Source organism: Lampetra fluviatilis, chromosome 35 (assembly GCF_964198595.1).
Source record: "Lampetra fluviatilis chromosome 35, kcLamFluv1.1, whole genome shotgun sequence".
NCBI classification, from domain to species: domain Eukaryota; kingdom Metazoa; phylum Chordata; class Hyperoartia; order Petromyzontiformes; family Petromyzontidae; genus Lampetra; species Lampetra fluviatilis.
In genome coordinates, this window is record NC_136309.1 from 1,986,598 (window position 1) to 2,006,114 (window position 19,517).

Sequence of the window (19,517 nt, forward strand, 5' to 3'; positions counted from 1 at the left end):
CATGTGCCCCGGTTTCCTCCCACATGTGAACGCTCATTAATTGTCCGACAACGCCGTCATGTACATATAGAGAGTGGAGCGCAGAGCTTGGACAATTGTTGGCGTCGACCCTACCGCGTGGATACCTCCCAACTGTGCGTGTTGCCAGCTTGAGATCACGCACACTGTTAAATCCTCACTAAACAGCGTCAAACAGTATGCGCTGGGCCACCTTCGATTAGCGCTCGTCGGCTACGTACGGCGCGAAAGAAGTTCAATAGGCGTGCGGACGCAACAGCCCTTCTAAATTGAATTGCGCGGTCAAACCTGCCGCATCGGCACTGATAGGGTTTGACAGGTATGTAGTGTATAGTGTAGTGTATAGTAGTGTATAGTGTAGTGTATAGTAGTGTATAGTGTAGTGTAGTGGTGAGTGTAGTGTATAGTGTAGTGTATAGTGTAGTGGTGAGTGTAGTGTATAGTGTAGCGTATAGTAGTGTAAAATGTGTAATGTATAGTGTAGTGGTGAGTGTAGTGTATAGCGTAGTGTATAGTAGTGTATAGTAGCATAGCTGTCAACCCATTCGGATTACCCCCTATTCTTGTACAGAGGAATTGAGTTTTCAGGTCCATACGGCGTGCAGCCGTTTCAATCCAGGCGACAAAAATAAAATAAAGATGTGTCTGTCTATTTGTTTGCGTTTCTCCCTTGCGATGGGGCCTTTACAGGATGAACGTTGAGATTTATAAGGGGGCACGGGGTGACCAATCAGGTCTACATTGGTCTGTAATCAGGCGGGGGCTCTGATAGGGGCTTGACGGGTGTGCGATTAGCGCGGCAGGGACGCGTCTGCACGACAACGTCCCTGCTGCTGCAGGGCTACGAATCGCGACCAGACTTTGAGCCTCGCTCCCCTCCCTCCCTCTCTCTCTCTTTTTATGATCAAAGAAAACAAGAAGATGCTCGGTGTAGTCGGCACTTTGCTTCGTTCATCATTTAGTTTTTTTGTTTGTTTTTTCAATGCTTTGCCGGGTTCGTAGCGCAGCGCGCTGACCGCTACACTACCCAGGTCGACACCCCCCCCACCACCACCCCCTAACACCACCACCACCACCCCCTAACACCACCACCACCACCACAATGCCCTAACACCATCACCACCACCTCCTAACACCACCACCCCCTCACACCACCACCACCCCAACCCACCCCCCACCACCACAATCCACCACCACCACTCGAGTGTTTCGCCCCGTGCAGGAGTCGGTTTCACGGCGGTTGTTCCACTGAAAATATAATAATCCGCGTGCGTGTTGAGTGTGAAGAAAGGCAGCTTTGTTAATAATCTCCTTTACTTCGGCAATGTTGAGCATTGAGAATGCGAGGCGTTTGAACGGCAGAGGTGACGCGGCGTCTTTTAGACACTCGCCTCTGAAACCGGCGACCAAAGTTCGCTTATGAAAAATAAGAACAGGTTTTACCCTCTAGGGCAACAAAACAGGAGTTGTGTTAAGATGTTCAGACACCCAATAGAAACCTTTTGCAAGGAATCAAGGTACTGCATTCACCACACGGTGAACATGCAAACAAAACATGCTCTGATCATGTTGTCTTTGAAACGGATTGTTCTACACCAGACAGCCTTCTTCATGGTCAAGTCTCACCAGTGTCAGACCAGAGATCGAACAGTAGAAATACAACGCACACATCATTTAAGCTCGGGGTGAGCAGCCATATCATGGGACCTTTTTGCCAGTATCAAAAATAAGAATAGGTGTCATCCTTTCTGGCGATAAGTTCGCTTACTGGCCATGGATAACGTCCGTGGCGAGTGATGCCCCAACGAGCATTTGGCAACTCCATCACACCAACCCACGTTGACCAGCATGGTGAAGTATGGTCAAACAACCCCCGTGACTGAGCTGGAACGGGGAGGCCTTCACCCAGCAGTGGATCCACACAGGGCTGTAAACACAAGGCAATGAGTTCATGAGCAGTGTGGCTCAGTGTGAACCCGTGTTCCTTATAAGAAACTAAATCCTATTACAGACGGGCGCGGGGAGGGGGGGAGCAGTGGTATAATGGTTAGCACAATCCGCTTTGAAATTGGTGACCCAAGTTATATTCCCAGCCGTAGCGAAAGTAATGTGACATCTGAACCTCAGTCCTGCAACCATCTTCACCAACCCCATTGTCGTCTTGGTGTAAGGCTTCACATCCAGCAGTGTAGGCGCGACCAATATTATTCATAATCAACGTTCTTGGGTTAGATCGCGTTATTTATAAATGTCAACGTGACACTTTTTTTTTGCTGATTGGCCATGTCGGGTGGTGGAGGGTTACGACACATTTATAAATAACGCGATCTAACCAAAAAACGTTGATTATGAAAGACCCATTCGGGCTATTCCACACACACACATCAACGCATCCGTGAAACTATTCAACGTGGCATACCCAAGGCAGCAGAGGCCAGCCTGGGTTTGCGCCCAGATTGCAGTGGTGACGTTGAGCCGGCGTTGATGGCGTAGCATTGCCAGGCACGCGTGCAAGTGCATCGGCAGTTTCCCCTCTCCAGCCGGGGTCGTTCATCCTCCTCGGGGACCTGCCGCTGCGAGGGGCCCACTCGCCCCCCGGGCAGCCCCACGTGACCGACCGTTCATAATCATCCCCCGTCTCGCAAGCGTCATTACCGGACTTAACATTGTTGGTTTGCTTAATTCCCTCCTGACCCGAAGCCCGTCGTCAATGGTGGTGACGTTCCGCTGTATTTTTTTGTTACTACAGTGCGTTTGTTTCTGCCAGTTGTCGCTCAACTTTCTTGCGTGGTTTTCCAGCACGATCGCCGACGATCCAGAATAAGCGCGTAGTCACTTTAAGATGTTTTCTTGTTCATGTTTTTGTTTGTTGCGGTTGCACCCGATTCAAGAGCCGAATGGCTCACAGGGCTGTACCTAATGAATGAAACTGAAAACTGAAACCGAGCACCTTGAGGAAGAAAAAGGAAAAAAACGTGGCACGAAACGTCGGACACCGCGCCGAACGACACGCGGCGCGACCAGAAGACGCACCGTGGAACCTTACGAGGTGCCACAAAGTGGAATGTTCTTTGGCGATCTGGGCTGGTGTGTCTCGAGTCGACGCTGGTGAACTTCAGTGTGGTGACAAGCAGCGAGAGACGTGCCATTATTGCTACATCAGCCCCATCTGTCGGAGCCGCGTGGACATTTCACACTTAAAACAGGGATACGTGAGCACCGCTTAGCGACAAGTGACAATTTCGGTAACATGGCAAGCCATTATCACAAGATGCTAACATTGGAGCTAGCATATCATGTGCAGTAGAGCGAGATGGATTGTTGCATCGGCAGACTGAGACAGCCAGCGACGACTTGGGGAGGCTTACAGCTAGAAGTGGCCATGGGTCATGAGTAACGTATGTTCGTTGAACTTCTTTCGCACCGTACGTAGCCGACCGTGCTAGTCGGAGGTGCGGGGGAAGGACAACAAACTACATACAAAAAGCAGTTTTAAAGAAAAAAAATTTCAATATACATTTGAAAGCGCATAGCTCCAGTGGCTTCGTAATATCGCAAGAGCGTTCACGACGGCCGCAGAAGCGCATCCGAAAGGATTCGGTGCAGTGACCGTCTTTGCTCGATGCTCCGAGGATGATCGGGGTTCACGCGATGGTTTATGCTCCGTGACGAGAAGAGTTTTGTGTGTGTGATCTGCGCGGTTTCACTACAAAAACTAAAAAACGTGATCACAACAAAGCGAGGATACATCACACTCCCACCAGGCAGTACCCGGACCGCAGTTACGCACGTTAAGCAATGTGTGTGTGTGGGTGGCCGTCAAAGAATAATATTCTGTGCCACTGTCTGGTGAACGTCGGGACTTTACAACAGCGATCTTGCTCATTGTTGAAGGCCGACGAGTTGCGTACGCCTCTTGGGCAATGGCAATTGGTCCCAGCTACTGCCGAAGTTGCTTTTAGACGCACCAAAACAACCGGCCAACACAGGTGTGGCGGTGGCCCATCATCGCATGCAGTGCAGGCAGGAATCCTTTGCTTGCTGTAAAATGTCACTTTCCTGGCACGGCAACGGCCACGGGCTCGTGTCTGCGTGTCCACGAGGGCTCTCGACCCATTGCTGTGCCATGGCATTCACTCGTCCCAAAAGGTCCCTCTGTTTGAATAAAGCCATGCGCCTCCGACTTGAGTGTAACGCATAAAACAGCGCGGGGGTAACAAAAACAATAAAGCATCTGTCCTTTTATCAACAATTCGGCCCCCACGACGAGCATTACGTTTCCAAATCTTGTATTTGCGAAATCCACTCCAGCACCGGGTGGCTCTTTGTGCAAAGCATGACGTATGCTCGAGCTCAAGGCATTTTTTTTGCGTGGAAACTTCCATTCATTATCCAGTGCGAACAAACGATCGTCGAGTCTTGAAGCGCATAAACGTGTCCCTGTGAATTACGACCAAGCAGCCTTTAGCTGTCGAATTTTAAATGCGCGTAACCACCTTGAAATACTTTGCAGTGGAAACACATGAGGGGAGTTCGCCGCCTAAAACAAGAAGACTTTCCTGCAGTTTTTTTTTCTACCTACGTGACTTTACCGAAAGAACCAAAGAGTATAAAGTTTCCTGCAGATTTGGATGGCAGACGCCTGATGTCACCCAGACACCTGCTGTCATCCAGTGGCGTCCTTGGAGTCGTGGACCGCGCGTGAACGAGTCACTGTGCGTGTGCGACCCCGACTGGCTTGAACTGCCAGGGGGCCCTGCAACAGAGAGTCCAGCGAACCCGCCCCGTGCCACCGTGCCGAGTGTTATCGCGATTTAATTGCTAAACTAAAACTGGTGCATTCACCCACCAGGTGTGATGGGCTTTTTTGTTCGCACCGTCCGGCTGTGCAAGTGAGTGCATCATCCCACCGGATTGGATCATTGATGGTGGAGGTTGACTGTGGTGGTTTACTGTGATGTGCAGTGGTTGACTGTGGCGGTTAACTGTGGTGGCTGGCTGTGGTGGTTGAATATGGTGGCAGTGGTTGACTGTGGTGGTTAACTGTGGTGGCAGTGCTTGAATATGGTGGCAGTGGTTGACTGTGGTGGTTAACTGTGGTGGCAGTGCTTGAATATGGTGGCAGTGGTTGACTGTGGTGGTTGAATATGGTGGCAGTGGTTGACTGTGGTGGTTAACTGTGGTGGCAGTGCTTGAATATGGTGGCAGTGGTTGACTGTGGTGGTTAACTGTGGTGGCAGTGGTTGACTGTGGTGGTTAACTGTGGTGGCAGTGCTTGAATATGGTGGCAGTGGTTGACTGTGGTGGTTAACTGTGGTGGCAGTGGTTGACTGTGGTGGTTGACTGTGGTGACAGTGCTTGAATATGGTGGCAGTGGTTGACTGTTCACGAACGAAAGGAGTCTCACCATCTGAGCGACAGGAGGCAAACAAGGGTCTGCTGCCTGGTCACAAATGAGACTTGGGATTCTGAACCTCCAGTACCTTGCAACACCAGCTGTCAAGAATGTGAAATGTGGTTTGGAAGCCAAAACACCGTGGCATGTGGTATGTCCACATGCTTCCAAAAACACTTTGGAGAGCTATGCGAAACACCTCCCTACAGCGGGTGTCCAATAAAAGATGAACAAAAAATAACACACTTTACACATTCATCAATAACACTGCCTCAAAAGAAAAGGTGACGTTTCGGCTAATGGCCATTCTTCATAACACACATGTACGACGATCTAGTGCGGCTTCAAGGCTGTTTCGGGCCAGCGGAATCCGGTATCCAAGTATTCGCAGAAGCGAGGTACGAATCAATGTGCAGAATCTCACAGCCCAGCGAAGCCGTGCCTCTCTGGACTTTCACTATGAAGGGCCATTGCCCGAAACGTCACCGTTTATATTTTCCCTTTTAAAGCCACGGTGTTATTGACGAATGCGTTGAGTGTTTTTGGTTGACTGCGCCTGTACGTATGTATGTTGAACTTCTTTCTTGCAGTACATAGCCAACCACGCTAATCGGAGGTGCGGTGAATGTATGCTTAATGAGTGTATGTTGAGCTTCTTTCGCACCGCACGTAGCCAACAGCGCTAAACGGAGGTGCAGTGTTCGCTGCTGCCGGACGCAGAATCATCAAAGTTTGTTTCATCGAATGAGGCTTCGGTTTATTTGGATCAAACCTTGATTTGCTAACTTGAGCAAACAAAGCATTTTCCAATATGGAATTCTCTTTAACAGCCACCGCTGCTGCCAGGTGATGCAGTTTTCGTGTTTGCATCCCGATTAGAACTCTCTGTAGTTTAATAGAGTTCATAAGGTGCAGCTTTATTTCAAATTGAACATTCTTCTTTGTGTCCAAAATATATTCAATCCATATGTTATGAAGGGCATATACATATTATCCTCCCAAAGGAGGTTAGTCACCAGTGTGCTGTACTAGTAACGAATTTGTTTACGTGACAACCCTTACTAATTGGCTGTGTCGGGTGGTGGCGGGTTTAACGACACGTTTATATTTAAGCGATCTAACCCAAAAACCTCTTTTATGGACGCATTTATCCTGTTTGACAGGTTGGCTACACAAACATTCGGAACGACTTCCACCTGTTAATCCATGTTCTCGATTTTTGCAAGCAACTTTTATCAAAATAAATGGCAGTTATCATAAAAAAAAGTTAATTGTAAACCTGCTAACTCGGGCACATCAACGCAGCACGCACACAATTTACCTTCCAGGTAAATGTAGTTTTATAGCAACTTCACAGGTGGACGGTATCTGGATCAGAACCCAGAACCCCATTCGTGTCAACTCAGCGCTCTGATTCCCGAGCCATCTGGACACCTCCTGCAGCAACAACGTTCCACAGATGTGTGGCTTTATTGCTTAAGCAACAGCACGTTGACAAGGCAGCGGCGTGGATAATTCGGAGAAGGTGATTCTGGCTGTGATCTCAAAAAAACGCTGAGGAATGCTCCTGGCTGCATGTGGAACCAATAGTTGCCTACCTCTCTGGAAAATGTCTATTTTTTATGCACTGTATATCAACACATTCATCATGAACACAGCCTTACAATGGAAACATGAGTGAAGCGGTGGTGCATTGGGTTTACGCACAGTGCGCTATGACTTTGACAACCAGAGTCTGATTCCTGGCCAGAACACCGTCATTTGCCTTCTCAGCCAGCCAGCCACCTCCTTGTTAAGTGAACGTCTCGGATGCCAATGGGCTGACACTGACATCCATTCCTTGCTCAGGTGTGTGCGGTCTTGTTGGGGTAGATGGTGCGGAAGGTGAGGTTTATTCTGCCAGCCCGGCTGTGGTATTCCTTGGGTACTCGGTGCTGTAAGGGGGACACGGAGGGGGGGGGGGGTCAGGTGGGGATCGTCATAAGTATACTGGGTTGTTTTCAGCCCTAAGCTTTTATAATCATTAACAGCAACAGGCCTGATCTAGCCACTGCTGGATGAAGGAATCCCTGCATTGTTGCCATCCGTCACGGTCTTGTGACGCCCTAATCCATATCGCTCCTGCAGAGGGGCTCATCTCACCGCTCCACGTCAGCCGTGGTCGTCCTCCCGGGTGTGTCCCCTCCTTGGGCTGCTATTCTATCACCAGTCTCGTCCATCGGCAATCATCCCCCCTTCTAGCGATGTCTCCTGCCCAAACTCAACATAATATAAAAAACGAATTTAATTGATCGATACAATCGGTATTTGAAAACTTGATAAGTGGCAGTACAGATATCTTCAAGGGCATATGTCTCCGTGTATAAGTGTGTATACATTGGTGTCCGCACGCGTGTGTTTGTTTTTGTGCATGTGCGTGTATGCACGTAAGCGCATTTGCGTAAGTCTGAGTGTACCTATGAGTAAGTAATCATGTGTCTTTGTGTAGGTGGCCGGGCGTGGTGTTGGCCGCCCACCCTGTCGTGTGCCGTGCCGGCCTTCTTCATTGGTGCTCGCTAACGGCACTTGCCCCAACAGTCTGTGAAAGGCTTTAAGGGGGGTGTGGGGTGGGGGTCTTTTTCTTGTGTGTGGCAGGCTGTAGTGCTTACCTGCCAGTCGTCCTGGGAGGCCCCGAACATGAGAATGAGATCGCCGTGGCCTAGAGGAACGCGTAGACGCTCCACGTACGTGAAGTCCCCTTCATCCTCCTGGCACAGAATCGCGTGCGAACGTGAACAATACCAGAACATCGCTCTTTGCTCACGTCACTGCTCTAAAAGTCTCCTTTGACGCTGAACTTTTGTATTACGGGACACTCCTCAAACGGAGCCTCGAGACTCAGCGACGTGCACTGTTGATGGTTTTCCTGTTAAAGTTGCATTATAGCAAAGGGATGTATCAAGGCATAAACACGTGAAATGATGAGCAATTAACACGTCGCCCTCTGATGGGTTTATGAGCTGCATTGCGTATTGTTCGGCACAATGTCCGACCTTCCCCTACTCTTGCTGGTAACTTATTTCAGGAACTGAATTTCCAGTTCTGTGTGGGCCCCCAAGTATAGCAATGCAGTTTTATTGTTTAATTTTTTATTATTTTATTATTTCCCTTCTACGTGACTTTACCGAAAGAACCAAGAATATACCAATGCAGTCTCTGTGGCCTAGAAGAAGCGAGTGCAGTGAAACGTCGGACATCGCGCCAAGCAACAGGAACCCAAAAAACTAATCGAGCCGAACAAACGAACGAACGAGCAAAGGATTCAACGAACGAACCGTCTCGTGCCAGCGCAGGATTCACTCACCGGCGGGGGCTTCTTGCGCAGCTCGAAGGAGCGCATCTCGCCCAGGCTGAGGGAGGCGATGGACGGCCGGGGGCCCAGGTCGGGCTCGTCGTCGCAGTGCCAGTCCACGCTGTCGTGCTCGTTGCGGTACCAGTTGGCGAGCACCGAGTTGCACTGCAGCCCCGTGACCTCGGCGATGCGGTCGCGCAGCATCGTCACCAGCGGATGCCACTAGGGGACGCCGCCGGCAACACCGGGACACAGACGTGGGACGGGAGCAACGGGAGGGAAAGGGTCTTCAAGTGACCTCATTTTGGGTGAGAAAGAATCGTAAATGTGCCGTAGTTTCGCTCGCAGGGCCTCTGGCATGAACAGTGAATCTTAATAATACTAAATATGCCTTACTCTGGCTTTTAGAGTCTTGCATATTAAAAGTGAACCCTAAAAAAAATTCCTAAAGGTGCCTTAATCTGGTGCTTTTGTGCTTGGGCATTCCCACTGGACTTTAAGAACCCTATGCGTGCTTTAGTGTGGCTCTGTGAGCCTCAGGCACACACGAGGGCAAGAGCAACACGAGGAGGGGGTCTTGAGGGTGCTCGCTTTCTGGCCCTCGTCAGCAAGTATAAAAGAAACTGGCTGAGTTTTGAGACTTAGTGAAGCCTTTCTGGGTAATTTAAAGCATCATCATTATTTTCATTTTTATTTTAAAATACTTCTTGCGTGCACTAAGGTTGCACTACCGTGCATGTACCACCTTGTGCAGGCATCCCTTAGGGGCCGTCCATAAATGGCGTCACGCGATTTTGGACGATTTTTACCCCCCCCCCCCCTTCGTCACATGGCGTCACAAAAAGTCAGACCCCCCCTCAAATATGACGTCACAAAGCTCTGCGCCCCCCCCCCCCAAAAATAAAACATGCTTCAAATCGCTATAAACTATTGTCATTGTAGTGCGTATTTAATGTGGCGCTGCACTCTGATGTAGTAGGAGAAAACATTTATTAAAAAGTAAATTTAATTAAATACGTGTTGTCTATATTTATTGAAAGTTGCGCATTTTGATGTGACGTCACATTTCTCAAACACCCCCCCCCCCCCTCGTCACACATCGTCACAAATGTCTGACCCCCCCCCCCGCCACCTAGGTGCGTGACGTCATTTATGGACGGCCCCTTAAACGCTGACAAAATGCATGGAGAGTCGTTCGCAAACACAATCGAGTGGCATCATAAAACTTTGTATTGATTTTGCAGCGGAAAATCTTCCTGTGTTGCCGTGTGCCTGAAAACAAGCTCCTGCATCGGGTAATAGAGCAATCCCCAGGAGGCACTCAACCTACAATAGAGATTTCTTTAGGGGGCTCGGTGTAATGATTCTCTACGTGCACATGAAGGCACAGTGTTTGCTTGAAGCTGTGATTGTGTGCGTGCGTTTACACTCACATGTGGGTTGGCTTCCATGGTGAGCCGCGAGTAGGTGTAAGGATGGTCACCGTACCAGCACGTCAGCCGGGGCTCCAGACTCGTCACCCCTGCTCCACATGACAAGTTCAAAGGCCGAGGTTAATGACAACTATGTGATGCTTAGTTAGTACTAACTAGGAACTAGGAATGCCACTCTCTGAAGTATCTCCATAAGAATCCTAAAGATGCCTAAGTTTGGTATTTTAAGCTTCGGGCATTCATTTTTTCTAAGGATCCTAAACAAACCTTAGTCTGGCCATACGGGTGCTACCGTGGCTAGATGTTAACTACCTCGCCTGGTATACAGGAGGTCATGGGTTCGATCCCAACCCTGATGCCTGTATACTTTGAGTTTTCACATCGTCCGTGGCCATGTGGCTTTTTCTTTGGGTCCACCAGTTTTGATCTCCACATTTAGAAACATGCGTTTAAAAGAGTATTCGGGGGCTATGCATTGTCACGTGATAAGCCACTTCGTTGAGGTATCATTTGTGGCCAGGTCGCTTCTGAAAAATAGCTATATAGCTCAGTGGGCCTTACCTGGTAAAATAAAAAATATTTAGTTTATAGTTTAAATGGGCATCTGGCATTCATAATAATCCCACAGAATCCAAAAGGTGCTGAAGCTTGGCTCTGAGCCTCAGGCATTTACACGATGACAATGATAATATGAAACACTGCTGGATGAGACTTAATGAGAAATGTCATCATTGCATCTACAACCGGTCTCTGAGCGATTGAGAGCTTGGTTCGAGTGAGACGGTTGTATCACTTTGTGGACACGTCGCCCCTTCCTGATGCGCAAACTCCAGCAGCAAATTGCGCTCACTTCGGCTGGCGGTCGATGTTCGAAGTGGAACTGCGACCCTCAAAGGAATGGCGCCACCCACCGTGGTTGCCCCCCCGCCCCCCCCCCCGTGAATCAGACAAATCACTCGAGACGCCAGTGTACGGCAGCAAGAGCAGTTTAAGCGAATGCTGTCGCAAGAGGTCACACGTTTGGCGCAATCGGCCCTTCGCTGACCATGCGTGATGAATGGATGGCTGAGAGGTACACGCCAAGTGAAATCATGCACAGGCGGCGAGCGGCACCGTGCTTGGTGTACGTCCTCTGCCCCCATGGGATCTCCGCCGCGAGCTGCTCGAACATCCAGTCGGCCTCGGCGCGCTCAACAAATCCAGGAAAGAACCGCAGGCTACAAGACACCCAGCACATTCCCACAGCCCTGGTCAGTCCACTACTGGTTGATGGCCTCCCCAAGCCAGTAAGTTACGTGTGTGGGTGTGTTATTTATGTCAAACACGCACACACTTGTATAAACACACACACACGAAGCAATGTCTATTCCTATACACTGGCTGTACGTCTTATACTGATCAGTACAATGTGTGTTACACAATTTGAGATGTCGCATAAAAACATGCCAAGCAAATAAGAGAGGTCAAGAAGATGGAAATGACAAATTGTCAAAATGTCATAGAAATAAATGGGCCGTACAATGCGCCGATGAACATCAACGTCAATTCCTACCTGGACACACCAGTCGGGCCCGTGCTGATCTCGTAGTCACCTGCCGCGCTTTAGAAGGAAAGCACAAATCACAAATGTCATTGTCACAATGAAATGCACATTCGATTTTAATACCGTAGTCTACTTGAGACAGTTGTTTGTATATCTGTAAAAAAAAAATGTCCGGATTTTACTCACTTAATGACTTTTACATCAGGTGCTCTTCTCAGAGGCTGTTAACACATTAAAAAGAAACTTTAAAAGGCATATTAACAGGCACGATACAAGCATCATACCTGGGTTGCAATGGCTCAAACTCTGGAGCTACGCAAATAGGTTGAGGGATGCATGTCACCATAACTCGCAGCGCCCAAGTCTCTATCTCTTGTCCAGATGTACCCAATCTATTGTTCAATAATTATCCTCTCCCTTCATGCACCAAGATACTTAACACGTATTCTTGGTTCTTTCGGTAAAGTCACGTAGAAGGGAAATAATAAAATAATATAAATATAAAACAATAAAAATTCTCACGACGTTTCGACTGCAACACAAACAATTATCATCAAGTGTGAAATCCACAGCAAGAAAATTTGATGATAATTGCTTGTGTTGCAGTCGAAACATCGTGAGAATTTTTATTGTTTTATATTTATATTATTTTATTATTTCCCTTCTACGTTACTTTACCGAAAGAACCAAGAATATGAATCCCTGCAGTCACGAAAGCTTTAAATCAAAATTTATACTTAACACGGTTGAGTCTCGTGTCACCTATATTGCTTATAGGATTTGCTGTACTGCCATGTCCGCGCTACCTCTCAAGTTAGGAAGTTTCATGAATCTGAGTGAGCCACCCATCCTTGCCCCCTAACCGCTGGATGACAGGCAGGCACCAATAAAGCCTATAATAGTGATAAAAACATCGTTTCGTGTAGCATAACTACATTACACAATGTTGAGCAATCCGCAAACACGCAGTAAATTCACAAGTATTTACACTTGTGGGAGTAAACTGGAGCACCTGGAGAAACCGTACGCATGCGAGGGGGCAGCACTCTATCCCATGCAAATGGAAAAGATGGAGATACGTCCACGCTTTCTGTACAGCCTTTGCCTGGCAAGCCAAGATATGGTACGTGAACACCCATGGGAAGGGAGTTTCACAGCATTGTGTGTGACCCACCACTGGCTTATGTACCTACACAAGGATAATTATATTTCCCAAACAGCTTAAAACACGTGGCTTTTAATGTACAATTGTCTTAGCATGATACTCACTTTCTCCGGGTCCACATACACAAACTTCCCATCTCGAGTTTCAGCGTTGTTCTGCTTTGGTGTAGAAAGGGGCGTCTTTGTCACTTGTAGAGAAGCTGGAGGAACACGAAGTAAAACAATGCTATTTATAAATGTGTCGTAACCCTCCACCACCCGACACGGCCAATCAGCAAAAAAGTGTCACATTGACAAAAGACAAATAGTTCACTGCTTTAGCCCACCGGTGTGTTGAAGCGTGAAACCACAACATTTACAATTTTTGAGTACGACGTTTCGCTGGTAATTGCATCCAGCATCATCGGGAAATTGATTATGAATAATATTGGTCGTGAAAGCCTACGTGTTAAACTAAAACAATGCTGTCACAATTCACGCCAGTGTCCACCAGAAACTGTTGATGATTACAAAAGGTTTCATCAGCCCGTTGTCAATCCACTCCTTGATGAAGACCTCTCCGGGCACCTGGGGCCGATACAGAAATCTCTCGCCAACGATGGCGAGAGATTGAATTTAGTGCAATGTGCTAACCACTGCACCACCGCTCCCTCCCTCCACCTGTGTTCATGCCGGTTTGATAGGCTCTGGGTGGCCATCGTAGAGGTATCAGTAGGTGGACTAGGCTAAGGTGACTATGATAGAGGTACTGTACCTGAATGTAGTCTAGCCTAGGGGTGACTAACATCGGTGGTCTATGCAAGGGGTGACTACGATGGGTGGAGGAGGCTATGGGTGACTACGATAGGTGGACGAGGCTATGGGTGACTGATCGGTGGACGAGGCTATGGGTAACTACGACAGGTGGACGAGGCTATGGGTGACTAGGATAGGTGGACGAGGCTATGGGTGACTGATGGGTGGTGTGTGCTAGGGGAGGCTGTAACAGAGGGACCTGCAGGTGGACGAGATTTGTTGTTGGCGGCTGATGTCGCCCATCCGCCCTGTACACGGGGACGACTCCGTTTGTCCATCTCTGTGCGACAGACATACACACAACGTAGCGTTCGTACCAGGCTAGGTGCACTTTGCGGCAAAACTTGTACATCACACCCAGTATACATGATGGAGCATGACGCGTCTATACATGCTGTACGGTACTTCTATGCTCCCACCGCCTTCACAACAACCGCCGTTCACCACGAAGCGGCGGTCACGTCACCACGGCGCTTGTGCCAGACTAGGTGCACTTCGAGGCACTTTCACGAACCCGCACCGACCGAGCTTCGTGTCGTACGACCCAGACCACGTCTACTGGAGGAATCCGATGAGCTATGAAGCTCTTGTTCACAGGCGTTCAAGTCGGCCCGCACGCGGCGCGGGGAGGCCCTTATCCAGCAGTGGATAGACCAAAGGGTGTACGTCTGTCCACGTGTACTATCAGCGTGCACGGTAACAACAGCGAGTGTTGTGTCTGTTGGTAAGCTTACCGCTCAATCAACTCCACTTATTAACGCATGGACCGCGTCGTGACGTCACCGCGTCGTGACGTCATTCCGCCGAACGTCGATGTCTGGTTTCGGGATTTAGTGGCGTCTTCAAGCCGATTCGCGAGCCCGATGACGTCATCCCTCCCGACGTTGCGCGGTAATATTCAGCGCGAGTGTTGCGAGACGTCATCGAGCCCGCTCGCGTAGACGTCATTCCACCGCGCTGCGCGGCCTATGTCTGCTTACACTGTTTCGTGACGTCATCGAGCCGGCTCACGAGCACGATGACGTAGTTCCGCCGACGGTGACGTCACCGCGAGGGCATCCGGCGACGACATCGGCGTGCGACTTGTGGGCCCCCTCCGTGTGTCGCCGTGGTTCTGCTCCGTCATTGCCTCTGTCGCCTCTGCGAGTTTCTTTCTCGGTCGGAGTCTCCCCGAGTCTCCTCCGCGTGTTCTCTCAGAATCTCTCGGACGATTATTGGGGAGGGGGGGAAGGCCCTCTGGGTGTCTCCTGAGTTGAGTCTCAGAATCCTCGAATTCGCGTCTCCCCAAGCGGGCTCTCTGCTTCCTCCGTCTCTCTCTCGCTTAGTTCCGAGCCCTTCTTGAGTCTCTCTCTCTTGGTCTCTCCTAGTTCTAAGTCTCTCACCAGAGTCCCCGCTCCTCCACAGATAGTGCCACCACAGACCTCCTCTGACTTGTCTGCACATCTCCCATTTGCGTGACCACCACCACCACCGCTCTCCCGACACCGCCACCGCCATGCCGGACTACCTGGGCAGCGACCAGCGCAAGGTGAAGGCCAAAGACTCGGCCAAGGAGGGCGGCGAGGATGGCGATGGTGAGAAAGTGATCCGCTCCCTGGACGAGGGCGACATCGCCCTGCTCAAGACCTACGGGCAGAGCGCCTACAGCCGCCTCACCAAGCAGGCGGAGGAGGACGTGCAGTCCATGCTCAAGAAAATCAACGAGCTCACGGGCATCAAGGAGTCTGACACTGGGCTGGCTCCCCCTGCCCTGTGGGACCTGGCGGCTGACAAGCAGACCCTGCAGAGCGAGCAGCCCCTGCAGGTTCGGCGGCGCGGCTATAATACATTGCGTATTTACATTCACAAGTCGGGTTGGCTCCGCACATTAACATGGGTTAGGCCATCAGGCAATTGGCTTTCCATTCGGGTATTATGAAGGCGCGTTTGTTTATAGTTGCAGGGGTGGGGAACGTCCGGCCCGCGGGCCGTACAAGGCCAGCGAAATCAGTTGGTGTGGCCCTGCCAAGGCAACCGCAGGTGGGACTCGAAATTCAATAAATCTAGGAGCAAACCTGGAAAATCAGTTGCGAGTAGCAACATCGTCAATACCGGCTAACATCACACGCCTCGACAAAGAGAATCAGTTCCTGCCATCGCATTAGGGGCGAGTTACTTAAAAGTTTGACCAAATATAACGGGATAATTTTTAAGTTGGTGATTTTGTATGGCCCGCGAATGATGTTATAAATATCCAAATGGCCCTTGGCAGAAAAAAGGTTCCCCACCCCTGGTTTATAGGGAGAAAACTTGCGACCAGAGGCTTGCGAAATAAACCCTGCTGCGTCACGAGATGTTGGTGGCAAGATCACTCCGTCGTTCACAGTGTGGGGCCCCGTGCAACGCAAACAGTAGCTTGCCCCTACAGGTTAGGTGGAGGTGCCGCGTAATTTAAGGCCGATCCTATTCTTTTGTCCGTGCAGATTCGTGACAAAAACATTCTCTTGTACTGCAGTCTATAACCCCACAACCACGAAACGATATCGACGCTTGCCATACATCCTAAGCCTTCACACTCAACTTAACCCCAACCCAAAAGCCTATCCCCTACATTTTAACCTGTTGCCATGAATCCTAACCAAATCAATACTTTATCCCTAACCCTCCACGAAAACCAAATAAGTGATGTCCCAAAATACTGAATCATCTAACACCCAAACGGACGAATATCGTGTCTGCACTTAGATAAAATAGATCCACGACCATAGAGTATTTCCATTTTGTATGCTTTCCAAATGAGGTTGAAAGCTTAAATTAACTCATTATCTCCGTCTCTATCATGCTGTCACAAAACCTGGAAAGATTATCCAATATGAGTGAAAGTTACTTTAAGGCTGTGTTGCTATAAAGGACTCGCCCGATAGAAAACCGGCCAAATTAACCCAAGAGTTTTAAAAAAAATACAATTACAAACTTATGCTTAACTGATATGACAAGGTCCAACTGTCGTGAAATGTTATGGCATCGCGAAACATTATTTTGCTGCAACGCTCCTTGCAGGTGGCCCGCTGCACCAAGATCATCAATGCCGAGGGTGAAGACGCCAAGTACATAATCAATGTGAAGCAGTTTGCCAAGTTCGTGGTGGACCTGGGCGACCAGGTGGCACCCACGGACATCGAAGAGGGCATGCGAGTCGGTGTGGACAGGAACAAGTACCAGATCCACATCCCACTGCCGCCAAAGATCGACCCCACTGTTACCATGATGCAGGTGATGTTTCTGCTGCTGTTGCACGTCTGGCCTGTTATGTATGTACTATCTTGAACTTCTTTCGCACCGTACGTATGCAACCATGCTAATCGGAGGTGCGATATGGTGTGGAACGTGGGGGTTATGGTGAAACGTGAGGCATTGTGAATTATGGTGAAAGATGCATGATGAACCATGGGACATGGTGAACAATTGTGGACCATGTAGTATGGTGTGTATCATGGTGAATTATGGGGCTCGGGATACCGTCTTATATTGTGAGCAATGTGCATTATAAACGATGGGATTTGGTGAAGAATGTGGTAGAGACTACCATGGGTCACTGTGAACCATGGGGCTCGGGGATATGAAGTGACATCTCCAAGACAACCCTGAGTTGTGTATCGGACATCATGCACTGTCATTTGTGAGAGGCCTCTTACATCAGGTGACAGTCCACTGAGACAGGAATGAGACCTGGGTTTAATACAAATACAACTTAAATGGGGGTCTATTGGAAACTCATTTTCCCAGTAAAAAATACCCTTTTATCTGGCAACAGATAAAAGGGTAAAAAAGGTGTCAGTTTTGTTGCCAGATGAAAGGGTAAAAAAACAATTATTAAATGGGGGTCCTCTTCGAATCTCTTCCATTAAGACAGAACTGCTCTTGAGGCCTCAAGGGACTACGGATTTACATCCTTTCCACCAGCTGTGATATCATTGTCTACAACTCTTTCACCTGTATTCACTCACGACTCTCTCGTCATTGCCGCGTGGCACAGGTGGAAGAGAAGCCCGACGTGACGTACAGCGACGTGGGTGGCTGCAAGGAGCAGATCGAAAAGCTGCGCGAGGTGGTGGAGACGCCGCTGCTGCACCCCGAGCGCTTCGTCAACCTGGGCATCGAGCCGCCCAAGGGCGTGCTCCTCTTCGGGCCGCCGGGCACGGGCAAGACGCTGTGCGCGCGCGCCGTCGCCAACCGCACCGATGCCTGCTTCATCCGCGTCATCGGCTCCGAGCTGGTGCAGAAGTACGTGGGCGAGGGCGCCCGCATGGTGCGCGAGCTCTTCGAGATGGCGCGCACCAAGAAGGCCTGCCTCATCTTCTTCGACGAAATCGATGCCATCGGCGGGGCGCGTTTCGACGACGGCGCCGGCGGCGACAACGAGGTGCAGCGCACGATGCTGGAGCTCATCAACCAGCTGGACGGCTTCGACCCGCGCGGAAACATCAAGGTGCTCATGGCCACCAACCGGCCCGACACGCTCGACCCCGCTCTCATGCGCCCCGGCCGCCTCGACCGCAAGATCGAGTTCGGGCTGCCAGACCTCGAGGGCCGCACGCACATCTTCAAGATCCACGCACGCTCCATGAGCGTGGAGAGGGACATTCGCTTCGAGCTGCTCGCGCGACTCTGCCCCAACAGCACCGGAGCGGAGATCCGCAGTGTGTGCACCGAGGCCGGCATGTTCGCCATCCGCGCGCGCCGCAAGGTGGCCACCGAGAAGGATTTCCTGGAGGCCGTCAACAAAGTGATCAAGTCCTACGCCAAGTTCAGCGCCACCCCTCGCTACATGACCTACAACTGAGGTGTCGGGATTGCACGGAGGGTGCAATTGTTTTCTTGGCATATGTTAGGAAAAGTTTTTCTTTTTACATAATACTACGGTAAATGCACACGCGAAAGTTAAAAGTGCTTGGCAAAGTTACCCGTTCAGTGAAAGAGGAAATTATAAAAATAATTTCCAGGCCAGGTTTTGTAGTTGGTTATGAGCATACAGGATGTCACACACACGAGTCTAGAAATACCTGTTTTGTGGTGTGAATTTCTGTTTTGAAACCATGTAATGCTTTGTGGATTGTAAAACATTACGAATTTGACAAATAAAAGATTACATAAATGGAAAAAGCCACTGTTAAGACTTTCATTTCATGTCTGGTTTTGTTTGTAAAGCCAGAACTGTGCTGCTGGTATTGTGGCAGTACAGAAATCGGAGGTCATGTACCCATCTGTGCGAACCTGAGCATGATATATCCTCTTCTTGGTTCTTTCGGTAAAGTCACGTAGTAGGGAAATAATAATATAATAAAAAATAAAACAAATACAATTCTCACGACGTTTCGGCCACACCGCAAGCAGCTGTCTTTCTGGCAGACCTGTTCTTCACCCGAGGACGGCTGCTTGCATTGTGGCCAACACGTGAGAATTGTATTTTATTTTTTATATTTTTATTATTTTATTATTTCCCTTCTACGTGACTTTACCGAAAGAACCAAGATGAATCCCTGCAGTCACGAAAGCTTTAAATCGAAATATGATATATCCTCTTGTAGTGTTTTCTGACTACCAGTGTTCTCCCATTTGTACTCCTTGAAAGTGTCTTGGAGTGGTGAGGAAATTATATATATGGCCATTGCAAAGAACTGTAGATTTTTCACATTACAATAGCTTCTCACTACAATAAAATATGCAGCATGCAGAGTACGCTACACCTATTGCCATCACAGCTCCTCCAGTGTCTTCCCCAGCACCTGATGCATCAGTCAGTCCTTAATGGTTGCCCCCAGTGAAGAAGCTGATATGGCTGCATGTTAAAAGATGATA

General features: G+C 49.3%; 2 protein-coding genes across 2 annotated transcripts; one reads left to right on the forward strand and one right to left on the reverse strand.

Moving 5' to 3' along the window:
- Nucleotides 1-6,301: 6,301 nt before the first annotated feature.
- Nucleotides 6,302-14,643, reverse strand: ALKBH3 (alkB homolog 3, alpha-ketoglutarate dependent dioxygenase). Its single transcript, XM_078872679.1, has 10 exons — nt 14,414-14,643; nt 13,879-13,959; nt 12,990-13,084; nt 11,907-11,941; nt 11,730-11,777; nt 11,291-11,394; nt 10,178-10,266; nt 8,757-8,966; nt 8,062-8,160; nt 6,302-7,347 (listed from the first exon to the last, which is right to left on the reverse strand). The coding sequence occupies exons 2-10, from the start codon at nt 13,955-13,957 to the stop codon at nt 7,258-7,260; spliced, it is 849 nt and encodes a 282-aa protein (XP_078728805.1). The 5' UTR covers nt 13,958-13,959; nt 14,414-14,643; the 3' UTR covers nt 6,302-7,257.
- An 86-nt stretch (nt 14,644-14,729) lies between these two features.
- Nucleotides 14,730-18,825, forward strand: PSMC2 (proteasome 26S subunit, ATPase 2). The gene is made up of 3 exons (XM_078872677.1): nt 14,730-15,483; nt 16,719-16,931; nt 17,695-18,825. Exons 1-3 carry the CDS (start codon nt 15,175-15,177, stop codon nt 18,499-18,501), a joined length of 1,329 nt encoding a protein of 442 aa, XP_078728803.1. The 5' UTR covers nt 14,730-15,174; the 3' UTR covers nt 18,502-18,825.
- The last annotated feature ends 692 nt before the right edge of the window (nt 18,826-19,517 follow it).